Raw genomic sequence first — 27,779 nt, 5'->3', positions numbered from 1 at the left:
ACGGTGGTAAAGTACACTGAGCCCTACAAAAAAAATTCAGCAAAAATAAGAGGGTTGTAGGCAAAAAGTTTGAGGGAGACCATGCGGAGAGGGCCAAGTCAAACAATCCTCCTGAATCACTTCGCCCAAAACTCAATGTGTCTGTGCATTCCCACTCATTCATTCCTTCACGTTTTATTTATTTCTAATATCAGCCTCCTTAAAGAATGCACACTTTTTGTGAGAACTGTGACAAGAAAAATGTTACTTATCCAGTAAGCATTTGTTTGTGGTATGTAGTGCTGTAGATTTACATGCTCTGAATACTCCTGCCATCTAGTAGTGGGTCCAAAGTGGTACAAGTTGTTTTTCTTCAAAGAAGTGTTTGAGTCACGGAATCGAGTGGCTCCTCTCAGTGACAGTGCGCATGGGCATCAACTCTGTTGTAATTTATTATAAGTAATGATTTGGTGTAAGATATATACGTTTTTCTAAAAACCTGCTCCTTTCATTTTGTACACACCTGCACCATATGTTATCCAAGTGTACCATTCCTTTCCTCCCCCATTTTCCACTGTTTCCTAGTTGGTTCCTTCCAGCATTCCATTACCGTTGCTGTGACATTTAACCGCTGTGGGGAGAAGCGCTCACTATCTGTAGTGGCTGGAGGCTGTTGTTAAACAATCTTGACAATAAATGACTTTATAGCAACCTTAATGGGAACTAAGTATTATTTATAATACACTCCTTTGTTAGCTTGTTTTCCCGCACTGGGGTGAGAAAGGAGTGGAAGAAAAGGAAAGTATAGAGAAAGGGATGACCATGCAAATGTAATTACGTATGTACAAAATTTACAAATATGATGTAACGGCAACAGGCGTCTGGGGAGGAGGGTGGGTGCCTGTGAATCTACAGCAGTACATGTCATGAACAGATCCTTACTGGGTATGCAGCATTTTCCGTTTGATGGCATATGTGGCTGTAGTTACACATGCTCTGAATAGATTGTAAAGCAGTCCCTTCATAAAGCCGTGGCTAGCCTGTAGGAGTTGCAGTTGACTGGAAAAGTGTTCATAGCACAGCCTGACTTACACTGGCTTGCTGGTGTGCTAGAACATCCACACAGTAGTGTATTGTGAATGTGTGTGCTGTAGACTACGTAGCTGTTTTACAAATGTCAGCTATAGGGATATTACCAGGAAAGGCCGTAGTAGCACCTTTTTTCCTAGTGGAATGTATTCTAGGGGTAAAAGGTAGCAGTTTTTTTGCTTTAACATAACACCTTTGTATACATTTAAATATCCATCTAAGCCAAGCCAGTTTTGGAAATTGGGCTGCATTTGTGAAGTAGTGAAAAAGTTACAAAGAACCGTTTAGTTTTCTTAAACTCTTTGGTCCTGTCAATGTAAAACATGAGTGCTCTTTTAACATCTATAGTGTGGAGCGCTCTTTCTGCAACAGTGTCAGGTTGCAGAAAGAAAACAGGTTCTTCAATGGACTGGTTTATGTGAAATTGAGATACCACTTTAGGCAGAAACTTAGGGTTAGTGCAAAGGACTACCTTATCCTTATGAACCTGGAAGATGGGTTCTTCCAGTGTTAATGCCTGGAGCTCACTGACACGCCTGAATGGTGTGATAGCAACTAAGAAAGCTACCTTCCAAAAAAAGGTATTGAAGTGGACATGAGTGAAGTGGTTCAAGAGGTGGACCCATGAGTCTGGTAAGCACAATGTTGAGGTTCCACAATGGTACAGGGGGAACTCTAGGTGGAATAACCCATTTAAGGCCTTCCATGAAAGCCTTTGTGACTGGGATTTTGAACAAAGAAATATGTTGTCTGTTTAGTAGATATGCAGATATAGCTCCAAGATGTAGTTGAATGGAAGTGTATGCTAGGTTTGCCTTTTGTAAGTGGAGCAAATAAACAATTTCTTGAACAGTAGCTTTCATGGGGTCAATATATTTGGGTTGGCAGTAGCAAACAAAATGTTTCCATTTTGCAGTATAACAGGCTCTTGTTGTGGGTCTACAGGCTTCCCTGAGAATGTCCATACATTCTGCAGGCAATCCAAAGTAACCAAACTATACGACCTCAGGAGCCATATTGCAAGACTTGGGGTCTGGATGTCTGATTTGTCCTTGATTTTGAGTGACAAGGTTCAGCCTGTTGGGGAGCTTCTTGTAGGGGACTACTGATGGGTCTAGAAGTGTGGTGAACCACTGCTGACACACCCAAGTGGGTGCTATAAGGATCATGGTGAGAGACGTTTGCCTGATCCTCCGAACAAGAAATGGAATGAGTGGAAGAGGTGGAAAAGCGTAAGCAAATATCCCTGACCAGTTCATCTATAGAGCGTTGTCCTTGGATAGAGGGTGTGGGTATCTGCTGTGGTGAAAAGGTCTGAGGAGTTCCCCACTTTGTAAAGTATGGTTAAAGGACTTGTGGGTGGAGTTCCCATTCGTGGACGTGTTGCTGCATCCTTCTGAGCATGTCTGCAAAAGCGTTGTCCATCCTTGGGACATACTCCGCAACCAGGAGAATGTGGTGGTGAATGGTCCACTTCCATATTGTTCGAGAGAGTTGTGACGAATGGGATGATTGTGTCCTCCCTCCTTTCTAGAGATAATACATCGCTGTCATGTTGTCTGACCAGACCAAGCCAACCTTGTGAGATAGGTGATGAAGGAAGGCTTTGAGGGCTAGAAACACTGCTTGCAGCTCAAGGTAACTGATGTGTAGGGATTGCTGACTGGCTTCCCAGAGGCCCTGTACTGTGAGGTCATGAAAGAGAGTGCCCCAGCCTGTCAGTGATCAGAATAACCTAGGCCACAAGGTCCAGAAAAAGCTGCCCCTTTAACAAGTTGGTGGTGTTCCACCATTGCGGAGAGTGGTGTGTATGGCGGTCTAACAACACTAGATTCTCCAGGTGACCCTGTGATTGAGACCACTGACGAGATGGACACTGCTGTAGGGGGCACATGTGTAGTCTGATATGGGGAATGATGGCAATACAAGAAGCCATCATCCCTAACATTCTCAGAATGGTCCCGATTGTGTAAGTATGATTCTCCTGAAGACGAGGGAGAAGAGACTGGAAACTCTGAATACGGGTTAGGTTGGGGTATGCCAGCCCCAACTCCGCATTCACAATAGCCCCTAGATAAGGCTGTACCTGAATCGGCTGAAGGTGGGATTTGCATAAGTTCACAGTGAAACCCAGGGTGTGAAGGAGATCCACTTTCAACTGGGTGTGATGTGGGCACTGTTGTAAGGTACCAGCTTTAATGAGCCAGTTGTCTAAATAGGGAAACACATGGATGTTTTGTTTTCTGAGTTGTGTGGGAACTACTACTAAACACTTTGTGATGACTCTGGGAGGGGTGGTGACACAGAAAGGCAGGACCTTGAACTGGTAATGTTTGCCTGCAATGATGAACCTTAGCTATTTTTGGTGTGCTGCGTGGATGAGAATATGAAAGTAAGCATCCTTTAGAGCTAGAGCTGTCATAAAGTCACCTTGTAGAAGTGGAATAACGTCCTGAAGGGTAACCATGTGAAGGTGTTCTGACAGGATATAATTGTTTAACGGTCTAAGGTCGAGAATCGGACTGAAAGAGCTGTCCTTTTTGGGAATAAGTATAGGGAGTATACTCCTGTCCCTTGGTGTTGCAGCGGAACTGGATTTGTGGCCCCTTTGAGAAGAAGGGATTGGACCTCTTGTTGGAGAAGGGTGAGGTGTTACTGAGATAGCCTGTGAGTGCAAGGGGGAATATTGGGAGGAGTGGTGGTAAGTTCCAGAAAATAACCATGTTGGATAATGGAGATGACCCATTGGTCCCTAGTGATACTGACCCATTGTGAGTGAAAGCGTTGAAGCCTTTCCCCAATAGGTGTTGAATGTGGGAAGACAGATGGAAGTAGTCACTGCTTTGCAATGAAGGAAGAGCTATGGGAGGCAGAGCTTTAACCTCTTCCCTTATTGGTGTTACCTCCCTAGGAGCCTATGTAGAAGCCCCAGGAGTAGGCGGTTTGCGGCTGCTTGGAGTGGGATGTAAATGCCTCAGGTGAGGTGGTTTTGAAAGGACTGAAGGACACCCATAGCTTTGGCTGTATCTGTGTCTTTTTTGAGCTTCTCAAGGGTAACGTCCACTTGAGTCCCAAAAAGATGCTCCTTATCAAAGGGCTTATTAAGGGCCACTTGCTGAACCTCAGACTTGAAACCCGAACAGCACAGTCAAGAGTGCCTTTGAGTAGGACACTAGTGTTAACGCCGCGTGCAGCTGTGTCAGCTGCATCAACTGCATCTACGGCACAGAGAATTGAGATACTTGAGATTGTTTGCCCTTCTGCAACTATTTGTTGTCTTCTTTCCATTTCATCCCAGTGAGCCCAGTCGTATTTGGCAAATAGTGCTTGTGAATTGGCGATACGCCAATGACTGGCTGCCTCTGCGGCAACACTTTTGCCTGCAGCATAAGTTTTCTTACTCTCCTTCTCAGGTGGAGGATAGTCTCCAGTAGCCCAGCTGTTGGCACACTTTTATGCTATAGCAACAATTGTGTCAGGAGGGACCGAGACCTGATATATATTGGGTCAGAAGGAGCAGATTTTTATTTTTTATCAACTCTAGGAGTGATAACTCTAGAGCAGATGGGCTCTTTAAATATTTTGACGAAGCATGCCAGGGAGCATTGATAGAAACTGAATATCCCTATGTGTGGAAGTAAGAGAATTGAAAAAGAAGTCCCATTTGGTAGGGTCTCTATGTAGTTCTATGTTATGAAATGCAGCTGCTCGTGCCACTACTTGCAGGTATGAAGTGGTGTCTTCTGGTGGGGAGGGGTGTGAGGAGTAGAGATCTGGATCATAAGTATACCAAGGGTCTGGATTGTGGGGTGGCTCACCTAAATCCCCCCCAGGTGATAAAGGGGAGCCTTGAGGAGTATGACCTCACAGAATAGCAGATGCGGGAGAGTGAGAAGGTGGTTGAGGTGAGGAAGGTGGGGGAGGTGGTAGAGAAGGTGCAGGAGGAGGGTGAGGAAGAGGTGGTGGAGAAGGCCTATGTGGTGGACTAGTGGCCTTGTCCTTGGTCGTCGTCTTTTGAGGTGGAGGGTGTCCAAAGCTTCCTGGAATGAAAGCTTCCTTTTTCAAAAGTACAGGTGGAGATGCAATAATACATCCTGCATCCTCCTGAATTTGGAGTTTGCACTGACAAGCGTCCATAGCCTCCATTATGGGCTTCACTGGAGAAGGAGTGGCAGAAAATTGGCCAGAGTCCTTCTGTTCCAATTATTACAGTTCCGTGTGTTTCGGCACCGAAGATCTTGGTCAATGCGATTTGGAAGTGGAAGCTGAAGGTGTTGAATCAAGACTAAGAAAATCTCTTGATCCAATGAGAAGGAGGTCAAAGCCGAAGACAATGGTTTGGTCTTGGCAGTTGTTTTCAGTGCGAAGCCCAGAGGTGGGACAGCCGAAGTATCCTTCTAGTTCCAAACAGGGTCTGGTGGCAGTACTGAACGTCGGAGTTGGAAGAGTCCTGGATAGATATAGCCTCCTCCTCCTGCTGGGACTCCTCCTGTACGTGTTCCTCCACAAAGATGTCTTGAGTGTCGTCCAGAGTCCTATGCGCCATTTCTAATTGACGTGCTCTTCAGTCCGGAAGCATCGTCTTTGATCGGAAAGATCTGCAGGCATCACAAGTAGCTTCTTGATGATCGGGAGAGAGGCAGAGATTACACACCGGATGTTTGTCCGTGTCTGGAAATTTTATGTGGCACTTAGGGCAGAAACGGAATGGAGTCTGTTCCATCAGGTCAGCATGTCCGTTGGTGCCATGTGGAAGATAGGCTTGAAAGGCCGTGGTCGGTGCCCGGACTGATGATTCGAGGCGAGTGCTAGGGTGGAAGAAGTGCACTCGGAAAATAATACCATTGAGAGAGGGTAAGATAGAGGGAAGATTTTGAACCAGAGTTAATCAAAGACGGAGTGAAAAGACACACACCCAAACCTGACAGTGGAGAGAAAACAATCCAACAGAGGAGTTGATGCCTGTGCACACTATCACCAAGAGGAGGAGTCACTCAATCCAGTGACTCCAAACACTTCTTAGAAGAAAACCATCTTGCACCACTATGGACCCAACACTAGATGGCAGGAGTATGCAGAGCATGTGTATCTACAGCTTTACAGGCCATCAAACATATTCTTTAAGCCGTTTGCCTACTGCCCATGTTATTGACAACTGTTTTCAAAAGCGGTTGATGGTGACGGGGCTACCACTTTTTAAACTGTTTTTTTCCTTAAATTAAAATAGCTGCCAAATCTCGTAGTGCTAGTGTGAGCCTCACGAGTTGAGACACTTCGTCCTTAGTGGCTTTCTCCTCCATGCATTCCCAACCTACTAGAGAACTCAAGCTTACCTTGCTGGATGCCTTTCATCATGACAAACAAAGCAGGTTTCACATACTACTCGAGTTCGCTTGGTGAGCTCTGATGCTCACATGCCTTTTAAAAAATGCCTCAAGTATTGATTGTTCTACCAACTACTGCTTGGCAAATATTAATATACATTTGACACCTTCAGGCAAAAATTCTCGTACTGTGTCTGGATATTAGAAGAAATACCCAGAAAGTTATCTTTTACTTTTTATTCTATGAGCAAAGTGATCCAAATTGAAAACCTAAATTCTTGAGCTTCCTAATGCCTTCCACATAAAAGCAGCAACCACTACGTATAACAACTACTTTTTAGTAAAGAGTCCATTTTACTCTTATATCAAGAGAAATAAATTAAGGTACTTATCTTGTGAGAAGCAGCTTTCACAGAGGAGGAATGTTGGTAGACAGATATATGCTTTAGTAAGCTTGGTTCTGGTTGTAGTACCCCCCCCGTTTTTTTTTCTCCTGTTGTCAGTATGTTTTGGACTGTAGAGCACTGGGACCCTGCTAACCAGGACCCCAGTACCAGTGCTCTCGCCCCTAAATTTGGTTGCTGGTGAACTTTACACCCCACAATTGGCATACTGGTGCACCCACGTAAGTCCCTAGTATATGGTACCTAGGTACACAGGGCATTGGTACACCATAGGTCTCCCATGGGTTGCATCATGTATTGTGCCACCCATGGGAGCCCATGCAAACTGTCTCTGCAGGCCTGCCATTGCAGTCTGCGTGAAATGGTGCATGCACCCGTTCACCACCAATATAAGGCTTACCTTATATCCTGGTCACTGCAGTTAGACACTATAAGTCACCCCTCTGCTAGGCCCTTCAGCCCAAGGGCAGGGTGCATGTCCCTAAGTGTGAGGGTACCTTTGCATGAGCAGGGTACCTAGACAAACTCCAGACTCCATTCCCTGGGCTTTGTAAGTGTGGGGAAGCCATCGTAGGGTATGTAGTGGACACTGGTCAACATGGGTGGTCCAACTACATAATGGCTTCTCCAAACGGAGGCATGTTTGGTATCAAACATGTTGGAATCATGCACCTACACTTATTCCAGTGCTAGTTGCATGATCCCCTGTACTCTGGGAGTTCCTTAGAGGATCCCCCAGTTCTGCCTGTGCAGCCATACGGGGTCTGGCTGCCAGCCCATGCTGCTGCTGACCCCAGACACTGTTCTGCCCTCCTGCTGGTGAGCTTAGCTCATGCAGAGGAAGGCAGAACAAAGGATGTCCTACAACGAAGAGGTGTGACCACCACCCCTTGTACTAGGTGTACAAGGGCTGAGGTGAAGTGGCCTCAGAGCGCAACCAGACTGCTTTGAAGGGCACATTTAGTGCCCTCCTTGCATAATCCTGTTTGCACAAGTTCAGGAACCCCCAGTACCTGCTCTGGTGTGAAACTGCACAAACGACAGGTGAGTGACCCCACCCCTGTCCAGCTCCTCCCCTAGGGAGTAGCACAGAGCTCTGCCAGGTGGCCACTTGATTCTGTCATCTTGAAAATAAGATGTGCAGAGGTCCCTGGGAGCATATGACTAGTTAGGCCAGGTAGATGACTTCCCTGACCCCCTCTGATAGATGGGTCACCTCAGAGAGTGACCAACCCCCTTTTAGGGTTACTTAAGGGATTCCCTGAGGGTAGGTCCTCAGATTCGTTGAGCAAGGATCTACAAGGAACTCTCCGCAAGACATCTTCTGCTCCTGGCCTCTGGAACCGCTACTGGTCTGCTTTGGAACCAAACCAAGTCTGCTTCCGGTGGGAAGGCTCAAATTGCAACATCGTTTTCCAGATCCTACAAGAATTCTGCAACATCCAAGGCTGTGCATCCTCCAGGGTCACGAGGACTCAGTTTGCACCTGGAAGAACAAAGGAATCTCCTTCATCCGCAGGCACCTCAAGACAACGTCGACTGGCTGGTGAGATCTACTGTCCCACGGACATCGAAAGGTTCTGCATCACAGGTGGTGGTTCTGTGGCCTCCTCTGGGTCCTGCTCGTTTTCAGACCAACTTGGGAGACTGTGGGCCCCTGTTTCTGCCACTGGACTGTAATCCCTGTGCACCGCGACTGTTGCTCTTGCCAAGGCTTGCTGACTGTTCCCCCAGGAGATCTTCAAGTGCCAAGAAGCCCCTGCATCCAGCACTCTGCAACTTGAAGATCAACCCATGTCCTACAACTCCAGTGACGTGAGACTTCTGTTTTGTTGTGTTGCTGAGGCCTTCTTGTGACTCCCTGTGTCCATCGCCTGTGGGACACTCGTGGGGGCTCCAATGACTTCTGCTGGCCTTCCCACGTGCTGAGGGTCAGCCATAACTCCCACTCCAGGGTAGAGTCTACTGGACCTTGCTAGTCCCCAAAACCTTGCAACTACATCTACAGCTCTACCTTGCATTTGCCAGTGCTTGTTGGTGAACTCCCGGGTCATTGACCCGCCTGCAATCTGGCGACTGGCGAGTGACAGTTTGTAAGTGACTCCTGGGATCTTCTGCGGCTTCTTGACCCCGCAGCTAGACTTCTTCCTCCATTGACTTGCAGGAACTTTACCTCTAGGAGGGTGGGCAATGCCAGCTGCACCACTGGGGCACACCCAACGGTGCTGGATGCTGTCCCTTTCCTTTTCAGGTCCTCCACAACTGGAATCTGTCCCTGGGTTCCACTAGCCTGGCTGGACAATCCGAAGCTTCCACTGACTTCAGTGAGAGTCCCTTCTTTCCTCTGCCTTCGGGTCCCTGGTGTAGGTACTCCTGTCTTCTTTGTATCCTGGGGTAGGGGAAACGCTCCAACCTTCCACTTGTCTGCTGGTTTCCCCAGGGTTCACTGGGAAGGGTCCTGAAACACACAAACTCCAAACACTACTTCTCTATGTTAGCCTATGGGACGACTGGGTAGGTAACCCCCTGCACCTGGTTGCTGGAACACTTGCTGTACTTCCCTCTGGTGTTTTCAACTTTACCCAGCTCCTAGCTAAATACCATACTCACCTTGGTTGGGTTCACTATTTCGCATTCCACTTACTTAGTATATGGTCTTCCCCCCACTCCACCAATGGGCCCTGTACATTTTATGCTAATTTTGCTAGTTATTTTGTGTATATATTGTGTGTAAATATATCCAAAGGGAGATATACCAATGCTAGTCTAGAAGTAGTGCTGTAATAAAGAATCCTTTATTTTTGCAACACTTGTGTGGTTCTTTTTTGTGAGTGAGTTACTGTCTGACTACTGTTATTGCACGTGCTTTACATTCCTCCTGGATAAGCTTCAGCTGCTCACCTCAGCTACCCCTAGAGAGCTTCTGCTACCTGGACACCTATTCACTATCACTAAGGGTTGTCTGGACTCAGATTAGGGTGCCACGCCATAGGTGTACACCATAAACTGAGCAAGCTTCCTACATATGCTACAGATTTGTGTTTGGTTCATGTTTCTTTAACCAATGAAATGTTTGTATTAGTAATGTCATGGTTCTTGTTATGTGTTACAAACTCCATCAGTAGCTGATTCGAGTTGGGGAGCTGCCATCCAAGAGACGACTAACTGAAGGACAGAAGCATAGACTCTTCCTATTATGGAACTTCCTGATATGTCTCCAACGTATGGACCACAAGACATTACCATGCCAAACCTGCGCATCAACCTGTGGCGTTGCTGGTGGTGTAATATCAACAAATAGCAAAAGTTCTTAGTGTTTTAAGGCTGTGCCAAGATATAGCATTTATCAGTATAGTGATATGAGTATTAGATCACCATGAGTGGCTTGTAAGTATAATAACCTGTAATGCGGGTCGAGATTTTATATCCTTAAATTTATTCTATATAATGTTTTAATGATTGCAAATTGATCACACTATCTTTGTAGGTGAGCCCTCAATGATTGCTAGAGATGCTCTTCATCAATATATTCGGTCAAAAATGCAGAGGGTCCTGAAGAAGGTGGTTCAATTAAAGTTATTCCACTGAAACCCTGCTTCGAAGCTTACTTTTAGAAGTTTACTGCTATGAGATCCCAAACCTTTTTCAAGCTTTTTGCATGTTGCACAAAGTTATTGGGAACAACCGATACTGCTTGGTGATATATGGGATGAATGAGGAGTGGATGTTAGGGGCTTTAAGAAGTATGATTATTTTATATTTAATTATTTATAAAAATAAGATTTATATATATATTTTTGATATTGTGTATTAATACATTTAGTTGAAATGTATGGTATGTTTCATGATCAACCTGTAAATGACACCTCTATAAATGCTGGATGACAAAAGGTATGTTAGGATTATGATTGGTAGTAGTTGGTAGAAAGGCACTCTCTTTTGCTTCTTTGGACGTTTCGTAGATATCCCTCTATGTTATCATAATGTGCACTTCCCTTTGCAGCACTGCTTGCACAAACAGGAGAACGTCACCAGGGGCATGACTGGTTGAAAGACAAATGACAACATCTGTAAACAGATGAAACTGCAAAATGATGGCTTTCACTCAATTATGCCCGCGGAATTATAACTGTGTTCACCCTTAGTTAGGACAATGCAAAGTAAAGCAAGATACGGAGCAGAAAGAACGAAAGGATGAGAGAGAACACATGAGATGGTTAAGATGTAAATGAAGCAAACTTCATCAGGGGTATGAGAAATACACGGCATAATGTACATTACATAGGCAGAACAAACAGTGGTGAGAGAAAAGAGCCTTAAAAGGAAAACAGACAGATAAACCATAGGGAAAAAACATTTTAATTTTAAAATATATTTGAATGTACCTGCAATTCAAGTTTAACAGAAAGTATATTTTAACTGCAACAAAATAAAACATTATAATTCAAATAAATGAAATAATAGGCTCCTCACCAAAAACAATATTTTACAGATAATTATAAAATGAGTGAAAAGTCTACTTAAAAGTACTGAAAATCCTGCCAATTAATTTCCTAAAGACCTGTGCCTGGAGGCAAACTTCAAAGTTAGTTTGAGCACAGAGTAAAACAGTAACTGATGCAGTTGTCCTAAAGAGAACTTCAGTATTTTACAAAAACTGTTTTTTATATTGCACATATATACATTGTGCAGCTTCACCTTCAAACATTTATTTGTTTAATTTATGACACTTTTACACTGCACACAACAAGCTGAATCGCCCCAAGGCGCAAGCAAGCAGTAAATTAGTAACAGATCAAGGTATCCTCTCAGTTACAATTCTGAGCAGGTGATACAGCAGGTATCATGAGCGCTTCACGATGGTCCTTAAAGTTCTGCAGATCATCAGCCAGAGGCATCTACAGCGAGTGGCTATGGGCAGTCTGTGGGACAAAGAAGTGATGGTGTGAAAAGGATGGCTATAACAGCTTTCCTTTAGCGATGGACTGGGCTGGCTTTATATTCCAGGCGGAGCCTCTTTCGCCATGTTCCTTGCGATGGGAGCCATCAGAAGTTTGCAGTTGGCTTTCAGATAAGCACAGTGCAGGTGATGTTTTTGTAGACTGGGCACAAGAGTTTGAGGTTAATTCTCAATGTTCAACCAGGGGGCTTTGAACGATGAGATATGATTTCTTCTAAGATCTTGCAAGGAATCAGCCGTATTCTGCATGCACTGGAATCAGTCTAGGAGATACTCATGGAGACCCAAGTGAACAGTGTTTATGCAGTCAAGCCTGAAGCATGAGAATGTGCTGATGGCAACTGCATGTAGTAAAGGGCTGATGTGTAGCGCCTGTCTGAGGCATCTGGTTTGGTGGAAGGCACTCTTTCAGTCAGCAGCAATATGAGTGGGTGAGGAGAGGGGCGGACGCTCATAGGGTTGCCATGAGTGATGCAGTACTAAGTCTGACTGACAAGGTGAGGACTTGTATCTTCGAGACTGTAGCTGGTGCCAAAGTCCCAGTGCACAGTTTTAGCCAAGTGCAGCTTATCATGCCTTCGATGGAGAGGAATTTGTTTTGAGGGAGGAAAAACTGTCTTCTGGTTCTGAAAAATGACATTAGTGACAGTTTCAGAGTGAGGGAAACACTGTAGGACTCTTCAAAAGACGGCTTTTCAGCTCAAGTAGGATGAGAAACAGTTGATTATGTGGCCTAGACACTTTTAGTACATTGGATCTTCCCGATACCTGTGGAGTTGCAAAGTCTGCAGAGAGGTCCAAGTGTACGAGCTTGAAGGCTAAGCTCTCATCAGCCAAAGTGAGGTTTTCATCCCCGGTAGCAATGAGGACAATTACAGACAGGGGCAAAGGACACTGCCGAACGTGAGAGTGTTACAACTGGGGGAGCAATGCCTGGATGGTGTCAACGCCCCACTACATAACTTCCTGGACTATATTATCCTAGCCCCATTAATAGCATCCTACATGCTGCAGTCTGCCACATCAATGGCTTCAAGAAATACCGCCACATCAACCCCACTCTGCTGGATCTTTACTTTCCCCACTTTGTAGCCCGCACGATCTTGAAAACCAGATGCATGTCTACAAAGCCCTCATAGCTGACACCCATGCCCATCTGCCTACTAGCTCACCACCTCTGGTAGCTCACACCATATCCACAGTTAGGACACCATCAGACTGGAGATGGAGTGGAAAAAAAGAAAAACACAAGGCAACAGGGATTCTCCATTTATGGACCAAGGGTCAGGAACGGCATCCCTATATTTATGAGGATCACCCAACCCTGCACCAGAGTAGGAAATACATGAAGACACACCTCTTTGAAGAGCATTATATTAAGGCAAAGAAACACTCCACCTCAACCCGGAGGGCGCAACATTCCCCATCAGTTATCCACTGATCGCATCCCTGCTTTTGATCCTCCAGAGGGCTTTGCTGCTTTTTGGCTAGGTACACTCACCGGTACAATCTCTTCGTCCGTATATGGAAATGAGAGGGGATGGGTCTACAAACAGAATCCCCATTTGCACATGTACCTTTGGGTCTATTCTCTTTCTGGATCCATGATCATTCCCTTCATACTGAACGACACTCTCTCATTTAAAGTTTTCTGCCAACTACTAGACACTTCATAAGGTCGCAGATCCTCACAAATGCCCCACTGCTTTCGAAAGAGATTCCAGGAGCTGAAAGTACGAGTACTTAATATCGAAATCCATGTCATACCAATAATTTACTGCAGAGAGAGGAAGACAAAATAGGTACACAATTATGAAATAACCATTTTCTATGTCGAGCTCCTCTGTGAATCATGTACAAGAAGCACTGGCAAAGCAAATAGGGCTAGTATGGGCAAGCTGGGAGATTCTTCTTTTCACTGGAAACGTGCCACAAAATAGAAAGAATAAAAAAGAAAATATGCCTGAATGTTGTAGCCATATGCTTGCAATATAAACATGTAATAACAAAAATAATCATCACATATAACTGTAAAAGAAAAGCAGGTGTGCTTCCTGCAGTCAGATATGTTTACAACAGGATTTTTTTTAGTTTTAATGTACATCACAGGCAATTATCGTTGCAATTGGTGCAAGAAAAAGCCCTATTGGATTTGAATTACTATAACCGGAAAATACGGCTTAAACACACAAATTTAGCTGAAAAAAAGAGAGAAAATAAATGAAGAGAGAGGAAAAAAAAGCATTGGCAAAGTAAAGTAATAACCCACCTGCACTTACTTTGTTGCTGGTGGTGGCTGGAGGAGCCCACTAGCACTTATTTTTCCTTGACAGGCTTTGATCCAGAACAAGTCAGAGAAAAAACAAAACGGCAAAGAAGGGGAAAGAGGAAGATGCAAAAAACAGTGACAAAGGGACAAGGGAGGGATGAAAAAGAACACGCAAGAGTAAAATAAAAGGGACAGAGTGTCTGCTCGTGGATGAAAAAAGGTGTGTGGCGGAATAAGGACTACGAAGGCTTGGTAGTCAGCAACCCCGACCCTCCAATGCCCCAGGCCCAGCTTTTAAGCAAAACACTGGGCCCTGGTACTTATTCTTTTACACATTAACCTTTGCCTGGCCCTGAAGGGCACTTCTTTCTAGGCAAATGTGCACCATTGATGAGCAAAATACTACCACTCACATTAGCCAGTCGCTGAATTGGGCGCACACACTGCCCCATGCTGTATGCTGTGGCAGGAGAAAGCAAAATGGAAATGAAAGTTGAATAGGCCAGTGGGTGAAGAGGGCTGGCACAACCACCATCTATGTATGTATGTAAGTGCATGTATTTTGTTTACGATTGTGTGTTATTACATGTGGCTGGCAATGCACCGAGAGCTGCCTCTACAGCAGACCTAAAAAGGGAACCTTCAGAAGCCATTTGTGGGGTAAGGACATTGCAACAAGCATGCATTTGCTTAACATTCATACCTGCTATGCAGCCATGGGACTGCTGGACATGGTGAAACCAGAGAGAGGGGAGGTAAAGCATCTCACCAGCCTTTAGCGTGCACCGTAGAGGCTTTAACTGTGCATAAGATGGGTACCGCTGCAAGTCTGGCTTCAGTGGATCAAGTGGGATCCAGGGTACCTGCAAGGCGGCACAAGATATCATTGCATGAATTGTCATTACTAGGCATTCCTGTGATCCTGACTCCACACCAAAAACCTGAAGCCTTCAAACAAAAAACAATAGCTTAAAGTTGAACATCTTCTATTTAAGTCCATCAGAAAGATTCTCTTCAGCCAGCTGCTCTTTAGACTAAAATTAAATGTTCATCCCATGTAGGTGGACTGAAAACCTGCCATACGGACACCAAATTCCAATAACCCTGCCTGAAAATATTTGTACATGGAATGGTGCTCATGAAACAATTATGTGCTACAGAAGGACGGACTGAACTGCACTGGGCAATATATTTCTCCCAGTAGAGCAAAATAATGAAATTCTCACAGCTCCAGCTCATACATCAACTTAACTTGCTGCTTTGTTGGCTTGGTGAGACATCTTTCAACTTTTTATTCTATACAGTGCACAACTGATTTGTGTTAATCAAAATATAATAATCATTAATGTCACAGTGGCATTACATTATAGTTGCAAATGCAAATCGATGCAAAACAACTGATATCGTTATGGATGGCAGGTTTTAAATACCCAGTGTGTTCTCCTACAGTGGTACGAGCATTGGTGGGCAACAGGGGAGTAATAAGAGCGTTGTACGCGGTTGGGAGCTGGTTGGGGCAGATTGGCCATTCAAGTACACAAGGAGACCTGAATGAGAGATGGCAGCAAAACGTCACTTCACCTGGGGTGACAAAAATCCTTGTGCAAGTAAGCCTATTAAATAAACCTTAGAAACAGTGAAATGTTTTCGCAATCTAGTGACAGGAAACAAATGCATAGTCCCTGCTGATTTACCAACCAGATGGGCTACTCAACAACCTACAGCACTGAGCTCCACATACCACTGACATGTACACTGAAACGTCCCTGTTGTCCAACAAACACTCATAACAGGATGGCCAGGCTACAGGCAGAACCTTGAAACCAAGAGCCAAATCAGAATTCCACCCAACTTACCATCAGCGTGCAGCGCTAGCTCAACACAGCCAGGCCTTACCTGCTCTGCAGCCTGATCATCAACGACTTGGAAAGATCCATCTTCAGACACAGAGTATGTTGCAGGTGTATAGAGTTCTGAGGGAAAGAACAAATCATTTGCATTTATCGAAGCATGCAGAGCATTAAACCAATGCAAGAAGATACGGCGCCAAAAGGACAGCGTTTGGAGCTCAGCACCACTACACTGCACAGCAGGTTTGTAAAGTTCAGGATTATAGTATTCCCCAGAGTGTATTTCCAATGTTCCCATATCATTTGAGTTACGTTATTATATAAAAATAGTGGGAGTTTAAGCTAAAAAAGAAAATAAATAGTTATTTTCCTCACACTGGTTCCCAACTTAAGAAAACTGACAAACCACACTGCAAAAAAAAGCAAAAATTAGACATAATTTATTTTTTCACTTAAGAGGCTGAATGTTAACATTTGCCTCAAAATGTCAGTACCAATGTTACGCCTTCAAGCCATAAAAACCTGCAATTGGCATCTGGACCTTTACCGTAAGGGATGAATGGACGGTCACTTGGCGGATGTAGCAGGAAATGCTTCTCTCCGGAAATCACACAGTACAAGTTTTCATAGTGATCTTTGTGCACTGAGACAGAGAGGAGAGAGGAGAGAAAGAAGAGAACACATGAACTGGTTATGTATAAAAACAACAAGAAATATAAAGGGGAAGAGGAGGTAAAACAGGACATCCAGGGTCCTGTAGGAACCACAGACCACTAGAGGTGATGCCATGTCATGACAGGGTGCTCTGGTCAACTGTAGTACTCCAGAATATCTGGGTCCTGCGATGAAATTGACACAGTACTTCATTAAGTTACTATCAATGTAATGTACTTGTTTGCAGCCCAAAATACGTGTGATAAAAAGCACATAAAGCATTTTCACTCACTGCTCCACACGCTTCACTGCATTATTTTCTCCTGGACTATTTAACAAAAAGTTAATACTGCACATCTCAAGTGCAGCAATGTTTGCTTTACCACCTAACGCTTTAGATAAGGCTCCTTGTTTATTTAGTCAACGCTAACTTCGCTAAGTACCGGAGTACACGGCTCAGACCACTACGGCCACATAACATAAGTGCTCCTGGTCAAGTGTGCAACAAAATCACACTTAAAATACAATGAATCCTGTATAAATCATGGTTGACTATGGTTTGTCCATGAACATTAGAACAGAGGTTTGCCTCACCAACTACTATGGTTGTATGTCACAATATCAGCCACAAAAAATATTGTTGAAATATCGACAACAGTAATATGAAGTATAAAATATCTAGTGCAAAAACAACAAGTGTAAAAATCACTTTAGCACACAAGAAACACATAAATGGTTTCCAAAACATCAACAAATTGTTCCCCCTTGGGGACAGCGTTGACTGGTTGGGTTTAGTTTTTTGTATTTCTGATTATGTTACACAGAAAGAACATCAGCCTCCTGGGGCACTAATAAAGACATGTCCCCAGCGACCAAAGAACTTCTGCAGAACTGGGATGTCATACATACATGGAGGCACGCCAACACCTGGGAACGAAATTATTCTGTTCTGTTCTGCAAAACACCACTCTTAGAATAAGGCATCCATTTCTGCTATGTCTTATCATTGGTGGAAGATGTAATTGGAGCAATCTTGGTTTCAGATCATACCCTGACCTGGGTTATGCTCAAAGAGGGAGTGTACACTCAGAGATAGGAACTGGAGGCTGAGCAACCATTTACTACTAGACAGAATCAACACAGAAGAAATCTCAAAAGCTATAGATGAATATTGAGCACTCAATGCCTACGAGGAAATGTCCCCACTTCCAAGTGGGACATCTTTAAGATAGTCCTGAGGGGTAAACTGATAGTGACAATAAACAATTAATAAAGTCGCTATCTTGTAAGATCCAATCAAAGGTTACTGTAATGTAAACTTGGTCTCAACCTTTGGTAACTATGGCACAGAGCAGACAGGCTTAAATTACCGGAAATGTGTAAAGCATGTAGAAGTACCAAAACAGTTAAAAAGTCAAAAAAACAACACAATAAAAATCCCACTCCAGTTTATATTAAAAAAAAGAGAAATATTTAATAAGTAAACTGAAACCAATATGACAAAACTCCAGCAATGAGAACTGTAGCTATGCATTTTTTAATTTTTAAGTGAAAATAGCACCAAAACAGTGCACAGCACTAATGGTAGTCGATGGTCGGGGTGGACCAGGACCTAGGCACTATCTGAGGACGATCACGATGGGTCGTTTAAACCAAGCAGACTGGCCCTGCTAGACTGTGGAAGTAGGGAAGTTCAAAAAAGTTTGAGAGTCTGAAACGACTCACTGTCATTTTTCTGAGGAAAAACTCTTCTCCTGGAGACAAACCTGAAATTCAATCCGACACAGTGGAACTTCCAGTCGGATACCTTTTGTGGTCAATCCCCTTGAAACTCTAAAGGAAAAGCTTTGAAAAGTTTCCAAACTTATTTTGGTGCTCAAACAACCACAGGAGTACATTTCAAGAACTCTAGCCCAGGTCCACTTGCTACTGGTCACCTGGGATTCTTCACAGGAATGTCCTCTTGAGCTTTTTTATGTCCCTGGAGCCACCCACGGGATCATCCTTATGATCCTTAGAGATCTTTCTGTCCTTGGACTTCAAGTGGATGGTGTCCAACCTACTCGGGTCTTTCTCATGGTTCATAAAAGTCAAGTGCAGCAGGTTCTGTCTGCCTAGTCTCCTTTCTAAAGCCAAGAAGTGTTCTGAAGTCGGATTGAGTCTCCAAATTTGTAGAGTGCACGTGGGAGAGGGACACCCTAAGACACTGTCCCTTACCTACTTACTTCTGCAGTAGTACCCGTTTACTTTACTGCAAGCAGGCCCAAAATGTAACAAGCCAGAGCAAATCCAAGATGACAAGTCTTTGGTCACATTAAACGTGGGCTCTGAGGCAGGGGTGTGAGCAGGGAGTGTAGTATGGTAATCCTAGTGTCCTCACAGATGTAACACTAAAATCCAGTAATTTGAAGCAGGGACTGTACCCACAACAAAACTTGAGACAGAATCTGATAGGGGAAAAGCAGGGTCCTTCAGAAATCAAACAGGTGATACAGATTTGTCCTGGCATCCTGTTTGATCCCTTTGAAGGGCGCAAAACCTTTGTATATGCTTCACACGGACCTGTAATGCAGTATTTGATACTGAGGTGTCAGTAGCAGGGGCACAGCCCCCTGCCGCATATTCTAGCAAGCTCAGAGGAGTTATCTCTACCCATTCAGATCAGCTTGTTATGGGTACCTGGGAGGAATTTCACACCTCGTTTGCATCCCATACAAGCCTGAACACTAGCTGGGAGAAACCTAATTCAAATTAGCCTCCTGAGAGCGTGAGCAGATAAATGGTAACTTACTAAAAGTTACTTTTCTTTAATATTTATTAAAATTTGACTACCATCAAAGTGCATTTTTAATAACTATTAAGAACAGTGGTTTCATTATTTTTCTAGTTGGTCCCTTTCCAGTGTTAGCGGTATTAACTTTTTAATCTGCACACTGGTTTTCAACATAGTACAGCCAATCTTGCAAAACTAAAATAGCTTTTGGGTCTTTGTATCTGGCGGGACACGGTAATAATCATTTTCTACATGTTCAACTTTTAAATACCACACACAACGGATTGTGGGCTACAAGGCCTACAGAGGTGTGACTTATTGATATATAAAAGGGAGGGGTTTTACCTCTTAAAAGGGTTCTTTTAATGGGTCGTATAGCACCCGTTCGTATAGCACACGTTACCTGAAGCCGTGTTTTCCTTTCTCACACTAGAGGATGGTACAGTGAGTGCTGCAGTCTACAGATTACATTTACCTTTTAATGCCAAGGGTGTATTTATTCACCATATACAATTTCCTTATAGAAAGGTTAAGGTTGACAATTAAGAGTAAGTCAATAGCAAGTCAAACTTGACAGGTCAGAGCACATGCCCAGGGACCTGGTTAGCAGTGTGCCAGGGCCAGAGTAAAAAAAACAGCAGTTTTAGCCCAGAAAAATTGTCTGTGACAATGCCAAAAACAGTACTTTCCTAAAGTTACTCAACTGAAGGTATTGCTCCACAAGCCGCTCGATAACTGTGGCCTCAATGTCACCGGCGGCTTGATTCTTAAAAAGTTAAACATTAGACTTTCACCTCTGTAAGAGAGGAGATTAATGATCCTGCAGGTGCGTGTGTTACAGTGTTCAACACGAAAAGAGTTGAAATTCCCCACAAGACACAGAACCAAAACTTAAATATTCTAAATCACTGCTGACACCTATTGGGATTGTACAATTAAGGCACACAAGTAGAGATAGCACACACATTCTCTTTCACAAAATAATCACAACCTAAATCACACAGCAGTCACAACCTAAAACACAAAAAATGCCTCAAGCAACCTGGTCAAATCAATGACACAAGCTCGGCACAATTGTCTTGAATTGTTGTTCTTTCTTGAATTCCAAATCCTTCCCAATATGGATTGTCACTTCTGTGCCCAAAATCTAGATATTCCTACCTATCACTTAATCTGATGAGTTTTGAGAAGGTTGCATGACCTTCACCAATCTTCAACACGTGACGGGCACAATTGTATATAAACTAGTGGCAAGCTGGTTAGGTAGATGCATAGATAAATGCATGACTTCTGCATTAGGTAGCACTGTATACATCTGTACACAAGCATTTCCAGGCTTAAAATTACTCAGTGAGTTTCTCCTAGGACATGTGAGAAAATACACAACAATATTAGAGGCCTTTTTACGACGTCATTTTGGAGTACGCGTAGTAGGACCTCCAGTAGCACGCTCTGACCTACTCGTGCATGCCTTTATGAATTGGCCCTGAAACATTTAACATGTGAATAAAGCTAGAATAATCAGTGACCATTCAATTACAATTAGTACAAATAGATATAAATGTGCCCTCTTTGTACTTTTACTAGAAGCAGTTGAATGTTTTGGGGGGGCAATTCCCAAAGGCTTGCAAAAGCACAAAAATGAATACCCTCTAGAAATCTTTTCTGTACTTATAAATGCTTTTGTGAGTTTGCCATCAATGTATTCATTCCAACATTAACAACATAATTGCCTTTTTCATGTCAGGCGTGGTTGAGACATGCAGACACACAAACATAAAAGCACACTTGTGCCCTTTTCATCAAACGGAGACACATCTGGGCATAGTTCCTTACTAATAAAACCTTGAAAAGAGCTAGAATCTTAGCTAAGCGCAGCATTAAAGAAATTACCTTACCAACTCCTGCAGGTCCTTCCAAAACTCACTCCTACATGCCACACCTTTGCACAATTCCCACATCACACCACTAAGAACAATGATCAATTAACATTATGTTCTTCTAATAACCAGAGGATAATATCCCAAATGGTCGCATCAGATCTAATCATGTTTGTTTAATAGCATTCCTGGAAACACCACTTGACATTATGGTGACTTCAATATGTCCAAAGTCTTCGCTCTACTAGCACAAGATATAAAACTCAATCTACCTTCTGGTGCAATCAAAAGGCTTCAGAAGACAACATGGAAGCTCTGTTTAGTTTGGTTATTCATAAATGGCCAGACTAAGTCATCTTGACCAACTCTGCCCTAACTGTCACAAAGACACCACACTTAATATCAGTCTACAACTTCCTAACTTCCAAAGTTAGCTCTTCCTTAGCCTTCGCAAAACCCTGTACCTAAACGTACTTCTTCCTTACACACCCTCGTTCTACATAAATCCCACCAGTGAAAAGGTGTTTTCACTCATTAGTAATTCTAATCACCACTTAGCCTGCAGTACTACACTCACGTTCTGCCTCAGTCTCCTTCTGCTCCTTTTCTAGAAGGCAAATTTGACAAGCAGAACAGCGCCAAATTCCTACCCCTTGCACAATTTCTACCCCAATGGCCACCTAGGCCACTGTCGGTGATCACCTCCTTCAATGGCTGGTAATCTACCCTAAATTAACTTAATTCCCCATCCAATCTTATGAATTACATTCCTGCCCATCTCATCCCTAATGCCTCTTTCTGTATTAACTTATCTTTGCCTGGTTGTAAAGGCATTGGTAATGTCTCACTAATGTGTTAATTGTACACCCACCCAAAATGCATTAGCATCTGCTAGCTGGTATCAAACCTGTCTATCGGAGAAGTATGACTAAACCTACTGTTCACCTCTGTAAATTCGTTCTTCACTCTTCATCCCACATTGAGGAAATTACCTTTTTACAAAACCCTGGCATGCATATGGCCCTTTCTGCATAGTTTCTCATGAAGTAATGCCAGAAAACAAAAAATATTTTATATTCTATTGAGTGTCTGAACTATCTTGGCAACTAGTTTCTCATTGAGATGAATCTTCGCTTTGCAAATTTGATGGTCCACATGCTTAATGGATTTCAATCTGAACTTAGTTTCCCTCCTTAAGGGTAACAACCACCTCGATCAGCTGCCCAGCAATGGCTCCATACTTTTGTGAGGTTTATTGACATCCAACAAACATCAGGATATAGTCCAGGAAAAACTCCATCCCTTGGAATTCCTCAGAATGCAGCCAGACCTGGGAGGATGCAGATAATGTGCCCAGCGTAGTAAACACATTGACGTCAGACAGACTTGTGATCATATCTCCAATGTATGGGAGAGAAGGCCTTGTAAATTGATGCACTTGTCTGGTTCACACAATCTTAGACCGCTTGAGGTCTTCATTACTATGATAATTAGGTTTAAACACGGACTGGCCTAAATTAATTTGATGACGCCAGCTTCAACCAATCCATCAAACTTACAATGGTCAACTTATTAGCAATCTGGATCAACAATTATTTGCCCTTTCAAATACTGTAACACATTTGAAAAATGTTCTGAAACACTTCCTTATCGGCCCTGTTCTTTCTCACTCCGACACACACTCATGCACCCTTCTCTGCTTGGGTTTACCATTAGGGCTTCATTTTATACTCTGTTACAATAGACGGAAGAGGATATTCTTATAGAGAACCCTGTGCACCTTTCCTAATAATTCTGTAACCACATACAGTGCTCACACATACAGTGCTCCTTGAAACATGATCCAGTTTTACTCAACAGTTTTTGCCTAAAAATGTTAACAGGATTAATCTGTGTGATTCAGCGTTTAAAAGGATAATGAACTTTAACACACACTAGGAGGCATACTTCATAATAGGGTTCACTCCTCATCAGGAAATGGAAAAAAGTCAAATGTGGGCTCCTCTAAGCTCATGTAGGGTGGCTAAAATGCCTATGTCGCCTAACTATGAGTACTGGATTGTCATTCTAGAGAGACTAAAGGAAAAGTGGTTAAATTGTATAGTTGGTTAAAACTGTATTTTATTTGCAACCCCTTAAAACAAGGTTAAACGAACAAGGGGTTGTTAGGACTCCTGATATCTCCTAAGGTGTTGGCATGTTTTTCGCAAAGGGGGTTGGTTGCCTTTCATAATCAAGGGCATTCGTCAGGACATAGGATGTTACCTGAAGGTCAAAGGGTGTGTGATGAACTTCTGCTACTGATATTTTGGTGAATTGACGTTAATTGCCAAAACATTCTTTGCTGAACTCCCCTAGGTAGGGGATTATTTGGTCTAAAAAGGGCTATGTGAGTGGTGTTGTATGTGAGTACGCTTTTCCTATATGCTTCATGTTACATGTATCACAGTCCTTGAAGCATACTAACACGGTCCTTGTTTGTGCACTGAATGGATTTGAATGGAATGGAAATTATATATCAGGCTAGGAAACAATGCTAGCAACGCAGTCAGTGCAACGCTATGCATTGATCACTCTGCAATTACCACGCATATGCATTTACGACGCATGTCTTTACCATGCATATGCGTGGTAATGGCAGAGAGAGCAGTCTGGGCGGAAGGAGTAGCGACCAGAGGAGAGAAAGGTAAGTTGGGCCGGGTTGGGGTAGATTTTAGGACAGGGTCATAGGGTAGGTGTAGTTTTTAGGATAGGGTGGGGAAGGTTTTAGGGTTCATGGAATTTTGTAGGACAGGGTAGCGTTTAGGGAGGGGTGTGAAGTTGGGATAGTTTGTAGGACAGGGCGGGGTAGGTTTTAGTACAGAGCAGAGGAGCTTTTAGGGTTTATTGCTAAGGTGTGGGTCTGGGTAGTTTTTAGGACAGGGTAGCCTTTAGGCATTAGGGTTGGCCGGGGGTCAGGGGTCGGGTTAGTATTTAGGACAGGACAGGGTAGGTTTTAGGATATAGGGCAGGGTGGGGGTTCGGGTAGTTTTTAGAACAGAGCGGGGTAGGTTTTTAGGACAAGTTAGGGCAGAGGGGTTAGGGCTCTGGGTAGGGGTGGAAGGAGCAGTTTTAAGGGTTTGGGTGGGTGGATTATGCTGTCAGGCGTTGGGTGCGGGGCAGGGGAGAATTTATCACACATGTTCCTTTACCAAACATGCTTTTACAACGAATTTCGTTGTAAATGCATGCGTGGTAAAGGCATGCGTGGAAAAGGCACGGTTGTTGTAGAGACCGTGTTGTAAAGGCATGCGTGATATTCGCATGCGTTGTTCCATCATACATCCTATCAGGCTCAGACTTTCAGTAACTAGAGATACTTAGCTTTATTTTTGTTAAAAAAAACTGTCTGCTAAACTCATATTTTTGCTGGCCTTATCACATGGATTTTCTATTCTGAAAAATTTTAAACAATCTAGAAATTTGCTTGGTTGCAGGCTGACCTTGTGAAAGCATCATGCTGGCAGAATTAAAAGATGACAAAAAAGTACCTGCCATAGGCTTCATAATAAACCAACAAGAGCTATGCTTCTGCCCTATGGAATAAATGCCGGACCGAGTGAAAGAGGCAACTGGGGTGGCACAAGCAGACTGGTCGGTTGCTGTGTGGCATGCTAAAAACTGGGTCTCTGGCTTCAGACCTACTAGGATACAGGTATGCATGGGGTGAGAGGTGGGGAGTCCGTGACTCTGCAAGCATTATAATATATTTTAAATTAAATAAATCAAAAATAATAATTAGGTATTTAATTAAAAAAATAATAGGTATTTAACCAACAGGCTAGAGATGTGGGATGAGCAGTGCTTAGGGTGTATCCAGCTTTCACCCTTGCATCACGTTTAATTGCACAGATATTTAGGTTTCTGATAATTTGCAATCACCTTATCTCTAAATAAATGTAGCTGAATTCTAACATTTGTGTGCGCTATTCTGGGGGGCTGGGCCGCACTGTGCTGTATCACCTGCAGATGGAAGATATTCTCTGGCAGGTTTCTTTGACTCCTTACACTCCTAGTCTACAAGAGTACAACTCAGTGGGAGAGGTAACAGGCATGTCAGTTTTCTTTTCGTCTTGAAATGATCTGCTTACTTTTGGAGCTCGGGAAATCTACGTGTTGTCGCCCCCACAATACCAGACTGACAGCAGCGGTAGGGCCCTGGGATACATGGCTGTTTGGTGTATCTTGTGTAAGTATTTGCTTTGGTGGCACATCCTTGTTATGCCAAAGGAGGGCCTTGATATAGAATGTTGAAAAAGGTGTCTCATTTTCATATCTAGTCCAGTGACAGAAGCCACTTGTGGCCAAAGGCACACAATAGCCAGATGTCACTGGCAGAACTGAAGCCTGAGGAACAGGAACTTCCATACAAAAGGATGCTACCACACTGTTTTGTTGCACACATCCCCTAGTCCCTTTCCTCGCTACAGCAGCAGCTGGGTGTGGAACCCATTGAGGCCAATATGTATGATATGATGCAGTGAGATTGTGTGCAATAGCCAAAAGGCCATAACGTTGCATGCTGCAGCTAGGGGAGTATGGATGTACACTACAAGTGTGATCCAGAACCTTCAAGCATGGCTTCAAGAGTCTGAATACCCATTTTATGTTCCCACTGCCGTTTATGTGAGCTAAGTTACACCTCTGTTGAGGTCCTGTAGGTGTGTAAAGGATGTGGTTTGGCATAAAGCACTGTTACCCAAATACATTTCTAAGTCTCATTCTACAGTCTAGATTGTGCACCCAAATATCAGTGTTATACAAATTGCAAAATGTGTGCAACAACAAGTGCTGTCACAAGCTCAATGATCAGCTCATACCTATAGATCTACATTAGCCAAAATACTCCCCAAGCAGTCACATGTTCTCAGCATTTCCAACAGGTGTACTACCTTCACTGAAGGTTTAGCTGTCGTGTTACGTGAGGACAAATGACATGCACATCCATGATATGTCTAATGCATCACAGATGCCTTGTAAACTGTCAGCGAGCTGTAGGGACGGCGAACTGAGGTCAATGGCTTTTGGCTGTTCCAAGCACATGTGGAAAGTGGTCCGAAGTGATTTTAGGAAAGTAGGGTAATTCACTATTTTCACATAAGCAAGAATGGTATCTCCTGAAAGTGTACACATGCTCTTTTAGCTGTTTGTGTGTTATTTCTATGTTATCTGTGTGTTGCAATGTAGGTTGATATAGCTGCTATGCACCATGCCCACCTTAGAGGAAGCCTGTGCTGTATTTGTATTTGTACTGTTAGCATGTTATTTCCCCTACATGTGGTCTGGGGCATGCACTTGAACAGTATAATGTTGAGCCACAACATAGGTGGATTTGAATAGGTTTGTGTATCTGGTTTCATGCACCACGTGTGTTGGCGACAAACATGTTTAAAGCATCGACTTGTTCATCTACAGTCTAGATTTGCCAAAATTCTGAAGTTGAATCACAAGTCCACAAGCATCCATTTGTTTTACTGTGAATAAAGGAAACCTATGCAATGTGAATGTTCTCTGCATACGCAATGTGCAAATCTGATAGTCATCCCTTTTGCTTTTTGAGAATCAGACCCCAAAATAAAGCCATGCTTTTCAGTCAGACAACAATGCTGCTTTACTGTGATTGGTCGTCTTACAGAGATACTCATTTTATAATTTTCTTGTAGGTCCTGATGTATTGTCAGAAGACTGCGGACAATATTCTTATGTTGTTCATTAATCAATAATATTTGCCTATTAGATGTGCATTGTCAAAACGCCCCACTACCCGTGCACCAGTGTTATTGTATAGTGCACTGACAGATTGTTACAGGTATGTAATACTATTACCAAAGCAAGAGAGTACTTTTCTTACTTGATGTTACTGCAGCTGACTCCCCAAGCCAGAAATTCACAGCATCAGGTTTCTTTCCTAAGGAGGAAACAAAGACAATAGTGATAACTGAGGTGCATTATGAATCCACGGCCAAATTCTAATATCTGAACTAATAATTTCTCCAATGCTTGACCAACGTTTCCCACATATCTCTAGATCATCACAGACAAACTACACAAGACCAGTGAAAAGACTGATCAAAGATCCATGGCAGTTAAAGGCTCTCAGTGTGCACGCTGGCTGTGGCTGCATCTTCACAGTCCCAACAATAATGATGCCCCTTTTTCAACAAGGACGCCCGCTGCCAGTAGGTACTGGTTTGCACTGCAGTATATGGGGAATGAAGGGCCTTTCCAGCAAGGGAGGCTGCTTCGAATGGAGGTATGAGTCAGGGGTCATCAGAAAGATTTCATTGGTCCAATATTGTCAAACACCTGTGGGAACTGCCTCTCCATTGGGCAATGGCCTGGTGAGAGCATGCAGCTATTTCTTTCAGATGACTTCCAAATAGTTTTTACTGAACATATTATTTTGATACTACTGTTAAAGATCAAATGCAACAAATACTCATTGTGGAAAAAAATCAGGTTTGTTACAAGAAAAACACTTTAGAATTGATTAAAAACTCATTGTGTTATTAACACTTTACGGACCATAATGCTCTTGTGGCACCTCCGCCACAACGC

At 43.3% G+C, this 27,779-nt stretch overlaps 1 protein-coding gene across 2 annotated transcripts in view; it reads right to left on the bottom strand.

The window, feature by feature from the left end:
- Positions 1-11,139: 11,139 nt before the first annotated feature.
- Positions 11,140-27,779, bottom strand: part of JMJD7 (jumonji domain containing 7) — a 37,904-nt gene continuing 21,264 nt past the window's right edge. The window contains exons 4-9 of one of the 2 annotated variants that reach the window (XR_011198841.1): positions 27,073-27,129; positions 16,423-16,518; positions 15,922-15,998; positions 14,729-14,888; positions 13,334-13,533; positions 11,140-12,382 (exon numbers count right to left, since the gene is read on the bottom strand). Coding sequence is in view for 1 of the 2 variants with exons in the window: in XM_069208772.1 (XP_069064873.1) it covers positions 13,445-13,533; positions 14,729-14,888; positions 15,922-15,998; positions 16,423-16,518; positions 27,073-27,129 (479 nt within the window). In the remaining variant the exon portion in view is untranslated. Of the gene's footprint in view, positions 13,534-14,728; positions 14,889-15,921; positions 15,999-16,422; positions 16,519-27,072; positions 27,130-27,779 lie in introns of both variants that reach the window. The other variant, XM_069208772.1, reaches the window with a different exon arrangement.

The sequence above is a fragment of the Pleurodeles waltl genome, chromosome 9, assembly GCF_031143425.1.
Source record: "Pleurodeles waltl isolate 20211129_DDA chromosome 9, aPleWal1.hap1.20221129, whole genome shotgun sequence".
NCBI lineage: Eukaryota > Metazoa > Chordata > Amphibia > Caudata > Salamandridae > Pleurodeles > Pleurodeles waltl.
This window is presented reverse-complemented; position numbering and strand designations above follow the sequence as displayed.